At 39.8% G+C, this 15,790-nt stretch overlaps 1 protein-coding gene across 4 annotated transcripts in view; it reads right to left on the bottom strand.

Moving 5' to 3' along the window:
- Positions 1 to 15,790, bottom strand: part of nbeab (neurobeachin b) — a 237,383-nt gene that overhangs the window by 129,196 nt on the left and 92,397 nt on the right. For all 4 annotated transcript variants that reach the window (XM_057350789.1, XM_057350791.1, XM_057350790.1 and 1 more), the window contains exons 14-27: positions 13,339 to 13,418; positions 10,438 to 10,500; positions 10,141 to 10,238; positions 9,590 to 9,682; positions 8,635 to 8,743; positions 8,451 to 8,532; positions 7,444 to 7,567; positions 6,193 to 6,385; positions 4,475 to 5,413; positions 3,553 to 3,770; positions 3,289 to 3,442; positions 2,096 to 2,276; positions 833 to 957; positions 116 to 223 (exon numbers count right to left, since the gene is read on the bottom strand). In XM_057350789.1, coding sequence (XP_057206772.1) covers positions 116 to 223; positions 833 to 957; positions 2,096 to 2,276; positions 3,289 to 3,442; positions 3,553 to 3,770; positions 4,475 to 5,413; positions 6,193 to 6,385; positions 7,444 to 7,567; positions 8,451 to 8,532; positions 8,635 to 8,743; positions 9,590 to 9,682; positions 10,141 to 10,238; positions 10,438 to 10,500; positions 13,339 to 13,418 — 2,567 coding nt within the window. The remainder of the gene's footprint in view (positions 1 to 115; positions 224 to 832; positions 958 to 2,095; positions 2,277 to 3,288; positions 3,443 to 3,552; positions 3,771 to 4,474; positions 5,414 to 6,192; positions 6,386 to 7,443; positions 7,568 to 8,450; positions 8,533 to 8,634; positions 8,744 to 9,589; positions 9,683 to 10,140; positions 10,239 to 10,437; positions 10,501 to 13,338; positions 13,419 to 15,790) is intronic.

The raw sequence follows: 15,790 nt of genomic DNA, 5'->3' as shown, positions 1-15,790 counted from the left end.
TATTTACATTTACATTCATGCATTAGGCAGACGCTTTCATCCAAAGCGAGTTACATTGCATTATACGACACATTTTAAATGCAGCATTTAAAGGGCTGGTATGATATTCACTCACAACATCCCGAAAGACAGCCGCCCGCAGGCGATTGATGTCCACGTCCTGCAGAAGTCGGTCCGGATCTTTGATTGGAGAAAGATTGCTGGGAAAACTTTCTGTGGTGATCTAAAACAGAAAAAGCAGGACTGAGTTCCTGTGACTGACACGTTAACCACTTCTCACATGCAGATCTCATTTGCACGCGTTCACATCACGACCACACAACTAAATCACACACAGTCAATGTGTGATTCAGAAACATTAACGCCGTATTCTCATCGCTGCATTTGTTCAAGCCAGATTTGAAAGAAACAACTGAAGTTCACACAAATGAATATTTCTGTCATCCTTTTCCCTTCGTGCCTGCAATACTGTCTTCTGTGGAATACAACATAAGTTATTTCTGGTTCATTTTTGTCAAAAGTATATATTGTATGACTTTAGTTGGTTTGAAAAACAGCACATTAGTCATACAGTATGTACTACTTTAAAAAACCTTTCTGGAATTTTACAGCACCTGGTCAACATTGATTTTCAAGGTATGGATGAGTCAGTCATATATAAAAATACAGATAAGCTGTAATACTAAAATCATTCAATTATATTGCATTTGTTTAAAACACTTGTAATGTGATCATTTAAAAACATAATGATATAAATTGCAGGCAGATGAAGAATGTGTGTGCGCGCGTGTGGACTTTGTTTTTATATGTGTGTGTGTAATAAATTGTATACCTTGTTGGTGCTGGACACAATCTGCAGGCCGTCCTGACATTTACTGCTGGACAAAGAGGACTTCAGATTTCTGTCTCTCTGACGCTTACGGCACTCTAAACAGTTTCTTACGGCCACACAACAAACTACAAAAAGTGAAGACAGTGTGAAAACAGCAGGTGAGAAGACAAAGCGAAAAGCAAGATGAAAATACAGTAAGGAATTTTTATTTGATTATATATAAAACGAGTACACAATACACAACAAACAGCTATATGGATCTACAGTCCTTGTAAAAAAAGCCTTTATTCTTTTATGCATACATTTCCATATTTATGCTTAAATTCTATTGTTGCTTTTTCTTGTTATGATTAAAACATGCTGACCAGTGTTGGGTAAGTTACTCTGAAAAAGTAATTAATTACTAGTTACTAATTACATATTCAATAGTGTAATTAGATTACTGTACAAATGACTCTCTCCAAAAAGTATTTAATAACTTATTACTAATTACTTTCTATATCCTACATCAACCTTGATTAGTTAAGTGATTCAAGGATAGACATGAAAGGGCTCTTTTAATTCATTCAAATAAATAATATTAAACTACATGAAGTACTCTTATTAACCGACCAAAGTTTACAAATGTGAGAATTATACATTAAAGCACAGATTTTAAAGTTAGACTTTGAATTTTGATGTCAATTCCACTATTGCACACACATTAATTACACAAAGTATTTAGTTTAATTACATCAGAAGTAACTGTAATTAAATTACAGAAAAAAACAAGAGTAATCCCTTACTTTACTTTTTCAAGGGAAAGTAATTAAATTACAGTAACTAATTACTTAGTAACTAGTTACACCCAACACTGTTGCTGACATACAAACGTTTTTTTTCTCCCTCACACACACACTAATAATAATGACCCGTCTTTGACCTAATGCTTCTATGTTCCACTGAATTAATGCGAGTCCATTTGCTACGTTTAATAATCCATTTAAACACAAATCCTGTTAGGATGTCATCAAAATACAGCAAATGTCCGATTTTCCTACATTTTGTATCCCATATCACAGGTCAAACACACACACACACGACCACAGCAGCGTTCCTCAGAAAGACCTCTCATACTGTAGATGTAAAGGTTTTCACACTACAATAATCATATTCACTGCATCACTTTTCAAATAGCGAAGAGCACTTCAAGTCTCACAAGTTTCACTGTATTCGTGAGGTTGTTTAACAAGAAAAGAGTGTATAAGCACACCACACACACACCGAGCCTGAGGCACTGTCGCATGAGTCCTCCTGAGGACATGTTCTTCTCTGCCTCAATCTCACTGAAGTTCAGGGAACTCGCGAAGACCAGCACGTCCACCATCGCCATGAGCCGAGTGAGAAAGATCGCGGCGGTTTCAGTCGACATGCCCTGCGTGGCCTCGATGCCGTCCATTTCAGCCTGAGACACAAATCACCACAAAGATTCATTCATTCTGTGTCATCCTGTGATACAGCGATGATCACTCACTATATTGAGCAATGATGACACAAAGAAGTTGAACTTTCAAGCTAAGAATAGGGTGCAAAACGTGAACTGAACTAGGATCAGTTGCCATGCAAGGCTTTGGCAGATACATCTATAAGCGGATTCCCTTCAGCAGGATTGCCACCAGCACACAAGCCTTTGAAGATGAAATAACCACAAAATATGAAGCGCAATCCTCCTTGACCAAACTGCATGTGTGTGAAGCAGAGGTGCCGTTCCTCCAGTGAGCACCATTCTGTGAGGGATACCATTAGTTTTCCCAAGATTAAAAGCATGAAAACAGAAACAAATCATTTATTAATGAAACACCCAATTTGTCCAAAGACTATCTGTGCAGTGCTAAACATTTGATAGATTTAAATAACTGCAAAAGTTGCTAAACAAGCTTGCAAAAATAATCGCTGATATTAAACAGCATATCAAAGGCCATCCCTTTCGAAAATGTACCATGCTTTTACTATAGTGAAAGAGTTGTAACCATGTTTTTTTGTGTACTGATTATAATTGTATACTGCAATCACGGTTTAGTATACTATGAATGATTCAATTATGGTTACTGAAGCCTAATCAAGGTTCATTTTCATACAGCAAGAGATATTTGTTTATGTATTAACAAAAATAAGAACAAAAAACTGCTTCCTTCATTTGCATTTTCATGGGGGATTTCTATGGGAATGCGCAAAAACCAAAGCGCATAATGTTTATGAGCTACGAAAATGATGATATCAATGAATAAAAGCAAACAACGGTGAATCACAGAAATCACATTCAAATATACGTGTACTTACCTTGGCATTCTTTGCATAAACAAACAAAGTAAATGAGAAAACCAGTCAAAAATCCAACATCTTTTAAAAAAGCTTGACCTGCAGTAATGGGTAGTGACCACTGGGTGTCAGTATTGTCAAGCCTCTGGCACACTTACAGAAGGGGAGGTGGCAGCGGACAGGAGGGGCAGTATCCCTCCACACGCGATGATGATGTTATCCACCATCTGTGAGATCAGGTGAATGGTGTTGTGCACAAAGATGATATTCTCATTGCTGTTCACAAAATCCATGACAGACTTTGTTGAATGACTGAGAATGACACAAAATGAGAGAATTTTAATGCTGTTCTTACTATCGCTCATAGCCTCGTCAGTGTCACTAAAAAAACACTAATGTCTACACCTAGAGTAGCCACTGACCTTCTCCAGACATGTAAGTCGGATTCCAGGGCAAAGAGCAGATCGGTGAGCAGGCGCTGGTGCATTGGGGACCACTTGAACTCTGGGATGCGGAACATGGTCGTCCGTGGACCCGGGCTGAACTGTCGCCGCTGCTCTTCGGTCATCGGCATGCCTCTGAAGCCCAGGTCCACCCGCAGATCGCGGTCCAAATGATTCCCAGACTGGCTGCGCAGACTCTGGAAGACAAAGGCACATTTGTGCAAAGCTAATGGTGATTCGTAACCCAATAAATACAAGATTAATTCTTGTAAAAAAGTATAATATTGTTGAACATGAGAGCTAAATTGTCTGCAGTTCTATCTTGACATTTTTCGACATCCTTGTGAAAATGTAACAAAACTCTTTCAGACGCTGGAAACATCTTTATAAAGGTCTATGTTCTTAAAAGTCAGTCCTAGGAAAACGCAGGCTACAGTAGGAGGCGTGACATTTCTTCAGGCAAGTTTTGTTTCAAGCTGCTTCTGCCAAACCGCAGAATGCATCCGCCGTTCGAGCTCTCGAAATATCACACCACAGCACCTCAGAAGCTTGGCAGGCACGAAGACGTCAAAGACTGAACAATAAAGTCAACACAAAACATCTTTCGGTTTACATTAACAGGACAGTTCCAAAAATGAGAACGATGTCATCATTTATTCATTCTCGTGACCGTCTTTCTTCAGCAGAACACAAGATAAGATGTCACCAAACTACATTGGCCCCCACTGACTTCCACTGTATGGACAAAACACCACAGAGACATTTCTCAAAATATCTTCTTTTGTGTTCCCCAGAAGAAAAAGTTCATACGAAGTACATTTTAAAAGGGCAAATGATGCAAGTTCAAGATTTTCATGAGCACAATCTTCCAAAGCAAAACATGTAACCACGTAACACCTACCTGTGTGGTAGCAGTGGTCTGAATCTTCTTGATCTCTATATCTGTAACATCTGCACCGCTCTTTACCTCAGGAACCTCAGCCTCCGGCTCCCCCGCCAACGGCTCGATCTGCCCCGGGTATTTCGACAGACTTTCCCTTTCAGAGACGCCAAATCCAGTCACAGCAGACTGTCGTTTAAAGCGATCTTCCTCCAAAGCCGTCGGGTCGGCGTCTAACGCCGTCGAGCTCTTTGCCATGAGAGCCAGAAGCCCGAGGTCAGTGGAGCTGGTGTGGACCTGAGGTTCCACTCCTGAGAGCGGAAAAGATTCAGACGGTCCAATTTCAGGTAAGAGGTTTTCCCCCGAGCTGCTCGCCATCGTGCCAAACAGGAAGGTGCTGTTGCTGGAAATGGGATCCGCTTCATCGGCCAGGTTTATGAGAGGACCTGTGGTTTTGTCCTCCAGGTTGCTTTGAGGTACCAGGACACTGTTCACGCTGCTGTTTATCTTCTCCACCGCCGCCGAATACACGTTGTCCAAGAGACAGTCCACCTCAACCAAGCTTCCATTTTCGCTGACGCTCAGCGTCTCCGGCAGGAGGTCCATGTCGTCCATCTTCACCTCCGTGGCTTCAACCTTCTCCGCCTTTATGTCCACCAGAAGATCGTGAACTTCCAAGCGCACGCCTGAGGCGGAGTTCTCCCCATCCAAATTCTTAGCTTCGGACAAGAGGTTCTGTCCCGGACCTGTTGTCTCGGGCTCGTCTGCTTCGCTCTCAGGGGTTTGTGTCTGGGAATCTGGGTCGAGCTCCAGAGTGCCTTTGATGGCTGACGCCTGGGCAGAAAGACCCGAGATGGTGCTGACGAGCCCCTTCTTCCCCTTCTTTATGTTCTCCTCTTCCTGCCGCTGGTATTCCTCATACATTTTGGCTAAATATTCTTTGTGAGCTTCATACGTCACCTGCCAAACAGAGTGGTGACAGTTTCATTCTCGGGTGTTCAGAACTAATATGAAAAGACAAAGTAATGCAAGTCTGATCACGATGACACAAAAAACCTAATAAACCTCAAATCTCATTGTCAAGTTACTCTTGGATGACTAAGCACAAAGTTTAACGTCTAGAAAGTATTTATACATTTATTTTTAAAATAACTTTTTAAGATATTTTTATACTGTATTTTTAAACAATTGCACAATTTTAAAATGAAAACTTTATAAAACATTCTTCTTATTATTATATATAGAGTCATAATAATTAATATTAATAATTCATTCATGTAGTATTGTTGTTGTAATAACAACAACAATAATAATAATAAATTAACAGTGAACACAAATACATGGAGCATTACAAATATTTTACATCTATTACAAATATTTATAAATATGAGATAAATGTCCTATTTTTTACATGCAGATTGCTCAAACAATCCTCTCCATTTTACTTTTCTAAATGTGTAACTTAAAAATAAAAAAATGAAAGCAAAAAGTCTCTCATCCATTTCTGTGGGTGTTAGCTGACGGACGTGATATTATACTGATAACTTGAAAAAATCACATTTGAAAATCTATTGCCAATGTTTGAAACACTAATGCACTAGTGTACACATAATACGTACTAATATTTGCATTACATCATCTATTGGTCACCCTGCTCTCTAAATACCAGCATCAGCTATTACAAAACTCATAAAGATCCACTACATCTTTTCTATAGCTGGTGAGAATTGGCCATTTACTTTGGAGTGGGCAATGGAGAGCGTGTCCACCCACACACGCCAGCCGCCCCACTCGTGCTTAATGGCATGGTAGAGAAGAATCCGGAAGATGCTGTAAACCATTTCAGTAATCTTCTGCTCTTCCGAGTTCTTCGGGTTAATGTAGCCGAGAGAGAACATCCAGTCCTGCCACACAGAACATTGCAGCAGACACCTGTCACACACAAAAAAGCAGATGGATTAAGCCCACGGCAGTCGCTCGTGTTAACCCCCCCCCCCTCTCTTTTTTAACATCCTCAAACAACGCTCAGAGGTGACACCTAATTCACAAACCGACAAGTAACACAAAGCAATTTCAGCCGAACCTCCGCTACACCTCAGATCTAGGAAGTAACGCGAAGAATGACTGGCAGCTATTTGAATAACACCTGAAGCACTTCACTCTCTCCCCAGTGCATTGTGGGGAAAGAAATGGATTTTGGGCTGAGCTGAAGGAGTTTAGCTCATCGCCTTCATGAAAATGGGTCGTAATTTGTAATACGACAGTAGCGATGATTTAATTCAAATCCATTCCTGCTAAAAGACGTCCATTATTAACAGCTACATTATTACCAGTGTCAGGTTTGGGGACTTTGAAAACAAAGTAGTATCAACTAATCACTCTTGAAAACATAACTTTTAAAGTTAGGATGGAAAAATACAGCATTCTTTTTTGGAAATTGCAACCATTTTTAAAGTAATAAAAATGGTAAAACGTTATTCTTATACTACAACTACTTATTATAATAATATGTATATAATAAGTATATTCAAAGTAATATGTTGCTAATACAATAATAATAACAATAATATTAATAAAATAGTCAATTACGGATTTTTATTATTTGCAACAAAAATGACACGAAATCTATTCAAGACCGACATACAAACAAGAATAAAGACAGATTTTGTTTTAAACAGACAGTTGAGATTTCAGCACTCATTGGGTGGTTGACGGAGGAGAGCGAGCTGCAACAGCTCTTCGGGAAAAGAAACAGCCTGTAGACAGAAGTGAATATTGGTGTGGGCTCATGTCTGTGTTGTCGAAACATCTGCTGTGAGATAAACATGCAGAACTGGAGGATTATTTAGAATCGTGGCTGCTGTCTATTAAACGCAACAACAAGAGAGAACAACGTCAGTCTGTATCTTTGCCGATTGGTTCAGCAGGCGGTTAATTGATGTCGTGCGGACGAGGAGAGAGGGGGGAAGGAAGAGACAGAAGCCCCTCACCGTCTGTTCTCACGGCTGATGCTGAAGAGTTTGATCATGTCTGAAAGGAACAGACGCCGCACCTCCATCAGGTCTGCGCTGGGTGCGGAGCTCTTCAACAGTGTGGCCACCACCTTAAGAATCACTGAGGACAGCCAATAGAAACACAGGGGTTAAGGGATTGAAAATTCTGTCATCATTTACTCGCCCTCAGATTGTTCCAAACATGTCTTTGTTCTACTAACCGCACAGGAAGATATTTGGAAGAATGTCAGTAACCAAACAGACCTCATCTGGCTTTCCTGTGGCTCAGTGGTTAGAGCACGGCGCTAGCAACCCCAAGGTCATGGGTTCGTGCACATACTCGATATAGTGTATATCGCGGTTCACGCTAATTATATGTGTCGAAATCGATTCAATGTTTCTGCACAGCTCTTCCGTGAACCACGGCTCTTTGATCAGTAGGAAGTACTGCTCGATCTAAAATCACTACGAGATTGAGTCGTTTATAACGTACATTCAAAAAAGCAACACTCGTCAAACATCATCACTATAAATATACTTTATCATCGTGAAAATACCTGAAAAGGTTTGAAGAACAGCGATAGAATATGACCGCTGGCATTTCCTGGAACTAATTGTTCTTCTTCTGTTTCCCGTATTGGGAGTTTCTGCGCAAGAGCGCCCTCTGGCTTTCGGATGTGGCGGCATTTAACCGTAAGTCATTGAGAAACTGAGAGCATAAGAATCGCACGATATATCGCCCAGTCCTAAAACAATGTGGAGTATAATGCAATGTAAATCGCTTTGGATAAAAGCGTCTGCCGAATGCAAGAATGTAATGTAAAAATCACCCACTACGGCAGTAAATGGGGTTACTGACATTCTTCCAAATATCTTCAGCAGAAGAAAGAAATGTACACAGGTTTGGAACAACCTGAGGGCGAGTAAATGATGAAAGAAAACAGTTGAAAATCATCACAGGTCAAGGAGCCAGTAAAAACAAATGCTTTAACAGAAGTTCATACTTGGGTTCTGGATCTTCACAGTAGAATCGGGTTCAGGATGAGGCTTATGGACGACCTGTGTGCACACCTGCTCTGTCAGAATCTAGCCCGGAAACAAATGCCAGATGATGGGGTTTTGCATCATAAACGTTAACGCATCGAGTATAATGGCACTACCACCGATCAACATCCAGATTTATATTACCTCATAGAGCGTGTTGTACGTAGTAATGGACAGCGTGTTGGAGTGCAGCACGAGTCTCTCCCCGAGAAGTGTGAACAGACTGTTCGTGTGCATGATTTCCACCTTCCTCCTGTAAAGCCACACGCACTCAGAATATAGCTTTCATACACCTCACACAGATAACGTCGAGCCAGCGGGATCAAGCCTTTATGAGCTTGGCACCTTTCGGGAGGCGTCAGGTACCTGAAGCACGAAGCAGTCACCACGGCAGCCTCGGTTGCAAACAGGTACCAAAAGTGCTGAAGCTTAAACCGCGCAAGAACGCGTCACGCTGAGATGTGTCGGAGCGCTACGTTTCCCAACCGCAGAAAAATGAGGGGCGTACAGGTCGTAAGTGACAAGTCGGCCACACGTACGTTTTAAAACGCCTCGGAGCGTGCAGAACAGTAGTCGCCCGACGGAGGATACGCTAATGGTGACAAAAGCAAATGTGGATTTGATGCATGCTTCAGGCTAGCAGCGCAACTCTGCAAATGTCAATGTGCTTCTACAGTTTCAAAGGCAACTCTTATGGCCTTGAAGACATGACTTTATGTTTCCATAACTGTTTATGTAAGGGAGATGGCCGTTTTTCATATTTTCATACACTCATAGACGCGCTCGGAAATGCAAATCCATCACCGCTAGTGTAAGTCTCTGTTTCTTATGCACAGATTTAAATATCAGCAGAGGGGTACAGTACAGTCAAGCTTTCGGGTGGAGCTCAATATAGCTGCTTTCTTTTTCATGAGATACACGAAAGACGCTGGAGTCAGCTCGGGAATACTTCAAACAGGCAGAAGAACTCATTTTCATATTATTAGGACTCTGTCCTTACGTGACCACAAAGCTCACCTTGACGGAGGAACACAAAGCAACCCGTGATGACCCTGTGGGGAAAAAAGAGGTTTCTTGGAAGGCGAGAAGATTTACTCACTTGTGGCCCAAGTGTTTGAGGAAATATGCCAAGACCTTCAGAGCTTGAACTCGGATGCTTTCACTTTTGGAAGCCAACAGTTTGTAGACAACTCTGGGAAGAAAACGCATCGCGTATTTTTAGTTATTTATGAAATGAGTTTTTCAGTTAAACCCACGAAAACAGCAAATGATATTGAAATGATGGAACACGAAACATGACGTGAAACATTTGTACGTTGCAGAATTCAGATAACAAATACTTTGGATTTGGCATCGCGTACACCACCGTTGAGATGCTCTTCAAAGACGTATCAGTTATTTAGAGCCAAACCTGAAGCTTCAATAACTCCATCAAATCCATCTATATTTCATTAGCTTGACACCCAGGGTGTCAGCTTCATCCCTCTCGTCAAGAAATAAATAAAAATGGAAATATCGCTGCGATTCCTATGTGGAGTCTTCTGAATAATTCATGATCGTATCATGTCGGCGAACTCGATCATGAAAGACAATGAATGAAATCTAATGAAATGTGACTGGGGTGTAAAATAGATGGAGATCACGTCTCACCGGATGCCGTTCCTCTGGTCAAAGGCAGGGATCATGGAGGCAGGGTGCTCGGACATGAGAGCCACGAGCAGCTGGAGAACATCATGGAGGTTCTCATCCTAAAAAGATCATCGCGTTGCATTTGAACCGAGTGGAATGATTGGACAAACACCGTATAGACATATTAAAGCCTTTCACATACAGTGAACAGCATCCATTTCTCTTTTAAGGATTTACCATGGTAATACTGTAGACACCTCAAAATGAAATCATTCTGTCAGGTTGAAAGGATTTACCATGGTAAAACTGAAGACTTACCTCATGCATGGTCAGCAGATAGTTAAGAATACTCTGAAGCTCATCCTCCTTAACCCCTCGATCCTGACGAATTGAAACAAGAAACAAAACGCTTCAACACAGAGCTTTCGCAATAATCCGCTGCTACTGCCGTCAGCATTCTGACAAATGATGAAACGTGGGAAAAAAGGAGAATAAAACAAATAGGTGGTTAATATTCAGCCAGGCTGTTTGTATTTGCTCAAATGACCGTTCGCAGCCAATTTGGGTCCAGACTTTTACAAGCTGCCTCTTCTTATTAGGAAAGCAGCGTGAACTGTCTGCTTTGAGCGGGCCTGATAAACGCTCACATTTCCCATTACTGAGAGCGCACACGCTTCCTGAGCTAATTGTAGTTTGCTTGCGCTTGGCCGGCTGACAGATCTCTCGATATGTTAGCGCTGGTGTAACAAGTGAACACCTCTTCGTACGGCCCTGTTAGGAAATTGTAAACAGCTGGTGGGCTGGTGACGGGAGGGAACAGAGCTGCCAAACGCCACAGCCACCAGCTCGGTTGTTTTTGTGTACTTTGATGAATCAATATCTTTGTGACAGACAGATAATACCACATTTCGGCATGGTGCTGATGGTATGGGAGATAAACTACTGGGTAGGTGACATTTTGGCATCGACATTTTTAGTAAAAGGGACACTTCACCCAAAAATGACATTTCTTTTGTCATTTACACTCTTAAAAATAAAGGTGCTTAAAAGGTTCTTTAAAGCGATGCCACAGAAGAACCATCGTTGGTTCCACAAAGAACCATTCAGTCAAAGCCAAAACCCTTTTCTTACCTATTTATAAACCTTTTTTCGCAACAAACAACCTTTTATGAAACAAAAAGGTTCTTCAGATGTTAAAGGTTCTTCAAGGAACCCTTTAGACAAAAAAGGTTCTTCTTTGGAATTTTTATTTTTAAAAGTGTACTTGCCCCTGTGTTATGCCAAACCTGTGTGACTTTCTTTCTTCTGCAGAACACAAAAGAAGACATTTTGAAGAATGATGGTAACCAAACAACTCTGATCTCCATTGACTTCCATTGTATTGACACAAAAGACATTTCTCAAAAGATCTTCTTTTGTGTTTCACAGAGGAAAGAGTCAAATCGTCGCTGTCGGGCGGAAACCTCCTATGTCCAAATTTGGTCAATTTCATATTTTTTCACAAATCGATGCTATTGGTCAGTCCCCATGTGGGTCTGTTATTTTTACAAATTATTAACCAATCTAAAGTGTTGAAAATAGCTTGAGAGCAAATCTCTTAACTCCATTGGACACTTCAACTGTCTGAGAAGTCTCGTAACTCCACCTCTTCTTCACTCCGCGGGAGCTTCTCGGCATTACGTCTCCTGATTGAACGTTTTTTAGACAATAACGAGTGAAAATAGTTAGGTTAGATACATTTGAGTAGGTCTGTTTTGTTAAAAATCGATAGCTGTAATGCTTCGGTGCAGAAGGAAGCCCGTGAGCCACGAAGGTAAGTTTGCGAGCAGATTCGGCTAATTTCCGCCTATTAGACAGCCTAGTCAGCTCATCGTTTTTTGTATTACATCACTTATAGTTCTTAAACCTTTAAAATAGAGTTTAGGAAGATGTATGTAACCACAGTTGTTAGCTTTGGTTAACGATTGAAGCCTTTTCTCTTGTCAAGAGGCTCAACGCGACCGCCGACTTTATTTGCGTGCAGATTCATTTCCGCCTATATTAGACAGCCTGTTTAACGTTTTATTTTGGTATTGCATCACTCATAGCTCTAACGTTTAAAATAAAGTTTAGGAAGATGTGTGTAACCACAATCATTAACTTTCATTAGCGTCGTCTCTTGTCAAAAGGCTCAACGCGACCGCAGATTTTGATGAACACTGCTGGCAGCAGCGACGTCTGTGTCCGTACCATTCTTATCGATCACAGCGTAATCTCGTATCTCCCTGCTCCCAAGTCATAAACCTTGTATCTCCGATTAAACGTGGTTTTGGGGAAATGTTAATGTTGGTACACAACAGTATATGATAGCAATATAAGGTATAATACCAACTTTAACGATACAATGTTTAATAACTCAAAAAATATGCAGTTTTTTTTATTTCCTGAAAAAGAATAGTTTTGGAGATGCGAGGATTCCGCCTGACAGCGACGATATACAGGTTGTAAATAGAGATGCACCGATATACCGGCCAATAATTGGACGATAAAAGCAATTTTTCACACTATCGGGCAATAGTTTAAAAACAGCCGACGATCAGGGCCAATAAACTGTCACCTGTCAATCAAAAAAGGACATGAGAACTCAATGAATTTGTGCTCTTTATATCGAAAATGCTAAGAAACATCACCAGCTTGATGTTTAATATTAATAGTCATTATATGAAATTAAACCAATGTTAATTTCATCCTCAGAATCGGTATCAATCACTTTGAATAATCAGCTGTTGGTATCGGTGGAGGAATTTAGTGCATCCCTAGTTTTGAACAATATGAGGGTAAATAAATGATGACAGATTCTTATAATCTTATTCTTAACATCTTAGATGCTGTAACCGATCAACATTTTGTTTAAGTTTAATTGTTAAATGAACCGCTTTTTGCCATCGCTAGCTCATTTTCATAGTCTCCTGGTGTGACAAACTAATTTATTCATATTTCATGCAGTCTCTTATTAATGTGAGGTCGCAAAGGTTGCATGCATAATAACTCTACAAGAATTAGAAAAAAATGTCGTTTAAGATGGAGTACACCATGTCACCCAGCAGGACCCTATTTTTTCATCATAACCACATTTACATTGATCTAATCAGATGGCCTGATCTAATCTCATCTTTTAAACCGCAGTTAGTGTGCACGAACCAAACAAAGGTAATGTCGAGATGGTATGATGCATCTTACTTTGAGGATGAGTTGTTTGAGGAACAGCAGCATGAAGGCTCTGAGGGACGTGATCTCCTTCTGGGAGGGCCGGGGACCATCTGTAAAAAGAGGAAACCGTTACTGCGCTACTATTCCCTCGATTTGTATCACAAACGTTGGCATTAAATTGTCAGCGAGCGTCATGATTTTAGCCAGTAGAGAACCATGGCAGCCAAGAGGAGCGTTACAGAGGTCAACGTCCTCTTAGAAGAACAGCCAAGACCTTATTAACTCCAGCTACAGAGATCAACACGGCCCAGTTCATGACAGCAACATCTGTGTAACTCCACATCATTCCAGATCGTTCCATCACGTGCGTGTCTTTCGCTTAATGGTTTATCCGAGCATTGATATCAAATGACGCACACATTGATTAGCTGTCATATTCACAGATTCATCTAGGGAGGACGCATCATCAAGACTCGTTCATTACGACGCCGTCAGAAACCATTAACTGTATCTGATTTAAGATGTCTTTCTTTCTGTACTTCGATGACAGATGCAACTAGCAATTTACAAAAGGGATAAAAAAGGGATAAATAAATTGATCAAGTGTCTGTTTCGTTTATCATGTCCGCTGGAGCATGATTGTAAGCAACTGGTCTTGTTTTCCATTTATTTCAAAAACAAAAACTTTCGGTTTCTATTTCTCATAAAAATAGAGCGACACGTCCAACTGCTTATGATTAAATTCTGCTAAATATTCACCGTCAACGTGGCACTGTAATGAGTGGAATGCAGAATTTAGTATTTTTGATACATTTTTACATACAATATATTTTTATACAGTACGTATAATTAAACAATACTGGCAGGGAAAACGTTACAAATGGAGGGGGAAAGATATTTTAATCTATTGCTTAAGATTAAAATAACTGATTTGTACAAAAACATTTTCTTCTCAATTTTAGGGGACAGAAACATTCCTGAGCTTGAAGAATAAAGTGCATTTTCTGTAAAGCTCTGCATTAAAACAATTATGAAAAACATTATACAAATGAGGCATGGGCCGGTTACCGGTTTCACAAGATAGCCTATACCGAGGTTTGAAAGAGTCAAGGTTTACTAACATTTTCTGATGCCGTTTCTAGGGTATGAGCTGCGTTTACACAAAATGAATTAAATCGTGTAATTCAATGCTTGACATTTTATATATATAAAAACATTTTTTTGAAAGAATATTGTAATTTAAAGGCTTTATTTTTAACTGACATACATGTTCTATATTTTGCCTAAAAATAAAATGTATTATGTCCAGTTGAAAAGTTGTTTGTATATGCAGACATCTGAAAAGAACACATTTTAGTGCTGTGAAACTGTTGTTTTTTCTTAAGGTCGTCATACCGTCAAAATCTCATACCGGCTCATATGCCTAATACAAATAAATGCGAATCTAAAAATGTAAACTCAAATAATATTACATTATATCCACATCTCCAGGTAAACTCAATATTTGCTCATTTATCTCTCGCAAACAATTTAAACAAGCTAAATGGATTATCCCATACCTCACATTCATCTGAACTGCCAATTACAGTATTAAAATTCAAATGAAACAAGCAATTTAATTAGTAAACAGCCAAACTAAAATCTCTGAGACTTTAGGCAACCGAGCATTAATCAATGCCAAGTTCATCTCTAAATTAAGCGGAGCTGCAAAAAATGTATTTTTTAATGAATTCTCCCGCCCACCCGATCTCATTAAAAGAACCCAGTCTGATTAAAGCAAAACTACACGGATCAATAGAATGACTGATATCTCTTTTACTTAACAACACTTCTTCCCGTGCCATTTCATTGAATCGAAATATAAATGCTCACTTCAAACGCTGTCTCTTATTTGCAAAGAGTAATGAATCTGGCATGGCGTCAAACAGGTAATCGATACACATGTACTCTCATAGCTCCCCTGCGTTCTGCTCGGTTTCGAACGTCTGGCCAAACAATATACATAAAAGCTTCTTATCAGAATGGATGTGTGGGACACGCAAAGAAGTGAAATGAAAAACTTCAGAGGGAGTGTATATTAATGCAAGCCAGGTATGCTGTAATTGGGTATGGAGTCCTGCTACGGCTTATCTTCTGAAAGCCAGAACAATGTGAAAATAAAGCAAAGAGAGGGAGGTATTATTCATCATATACCTTCTATGTCCAAAAGAAGACTGGTTATAGGTTTTTATTATCGTAGTATCTAATAATAATAACAATAATGATATACAAACACGTACAACAACACGAACAAGAACAACAATAATAATAAATAGGGCTGCCATACAATTAATCGCATCCAGAATAAAGGTTTCTGTTTACTTAATATATGTCTGTGCACTGTATTAATTTCATATTTATACACACAAACACATGCATATATTTAAGAAAAATATACCATTTTATAAACATGTATATGTTTAATTATTGGTAAATATAAATA

The sequence above is a fragment of the Triplophysa rosa genome, linkage group LG14 (genome assembly GCF_024868665.1).
Source record: "Triplophysa rosa linkage group LG14, Trosa_1v2, whole genome shotgun sequence".
NCBI lineage: Eukaryota > Metazoa > Chordata > Actinopteri > Cypriniformes > Nemacheilidae > Triplophysa > Triplophysa rosa.
The sequence above is the reverse complement of the archived record's forward strand: the minus strand, read 5'-3'. Positions and strand labels throughout refer to the sequence as shown.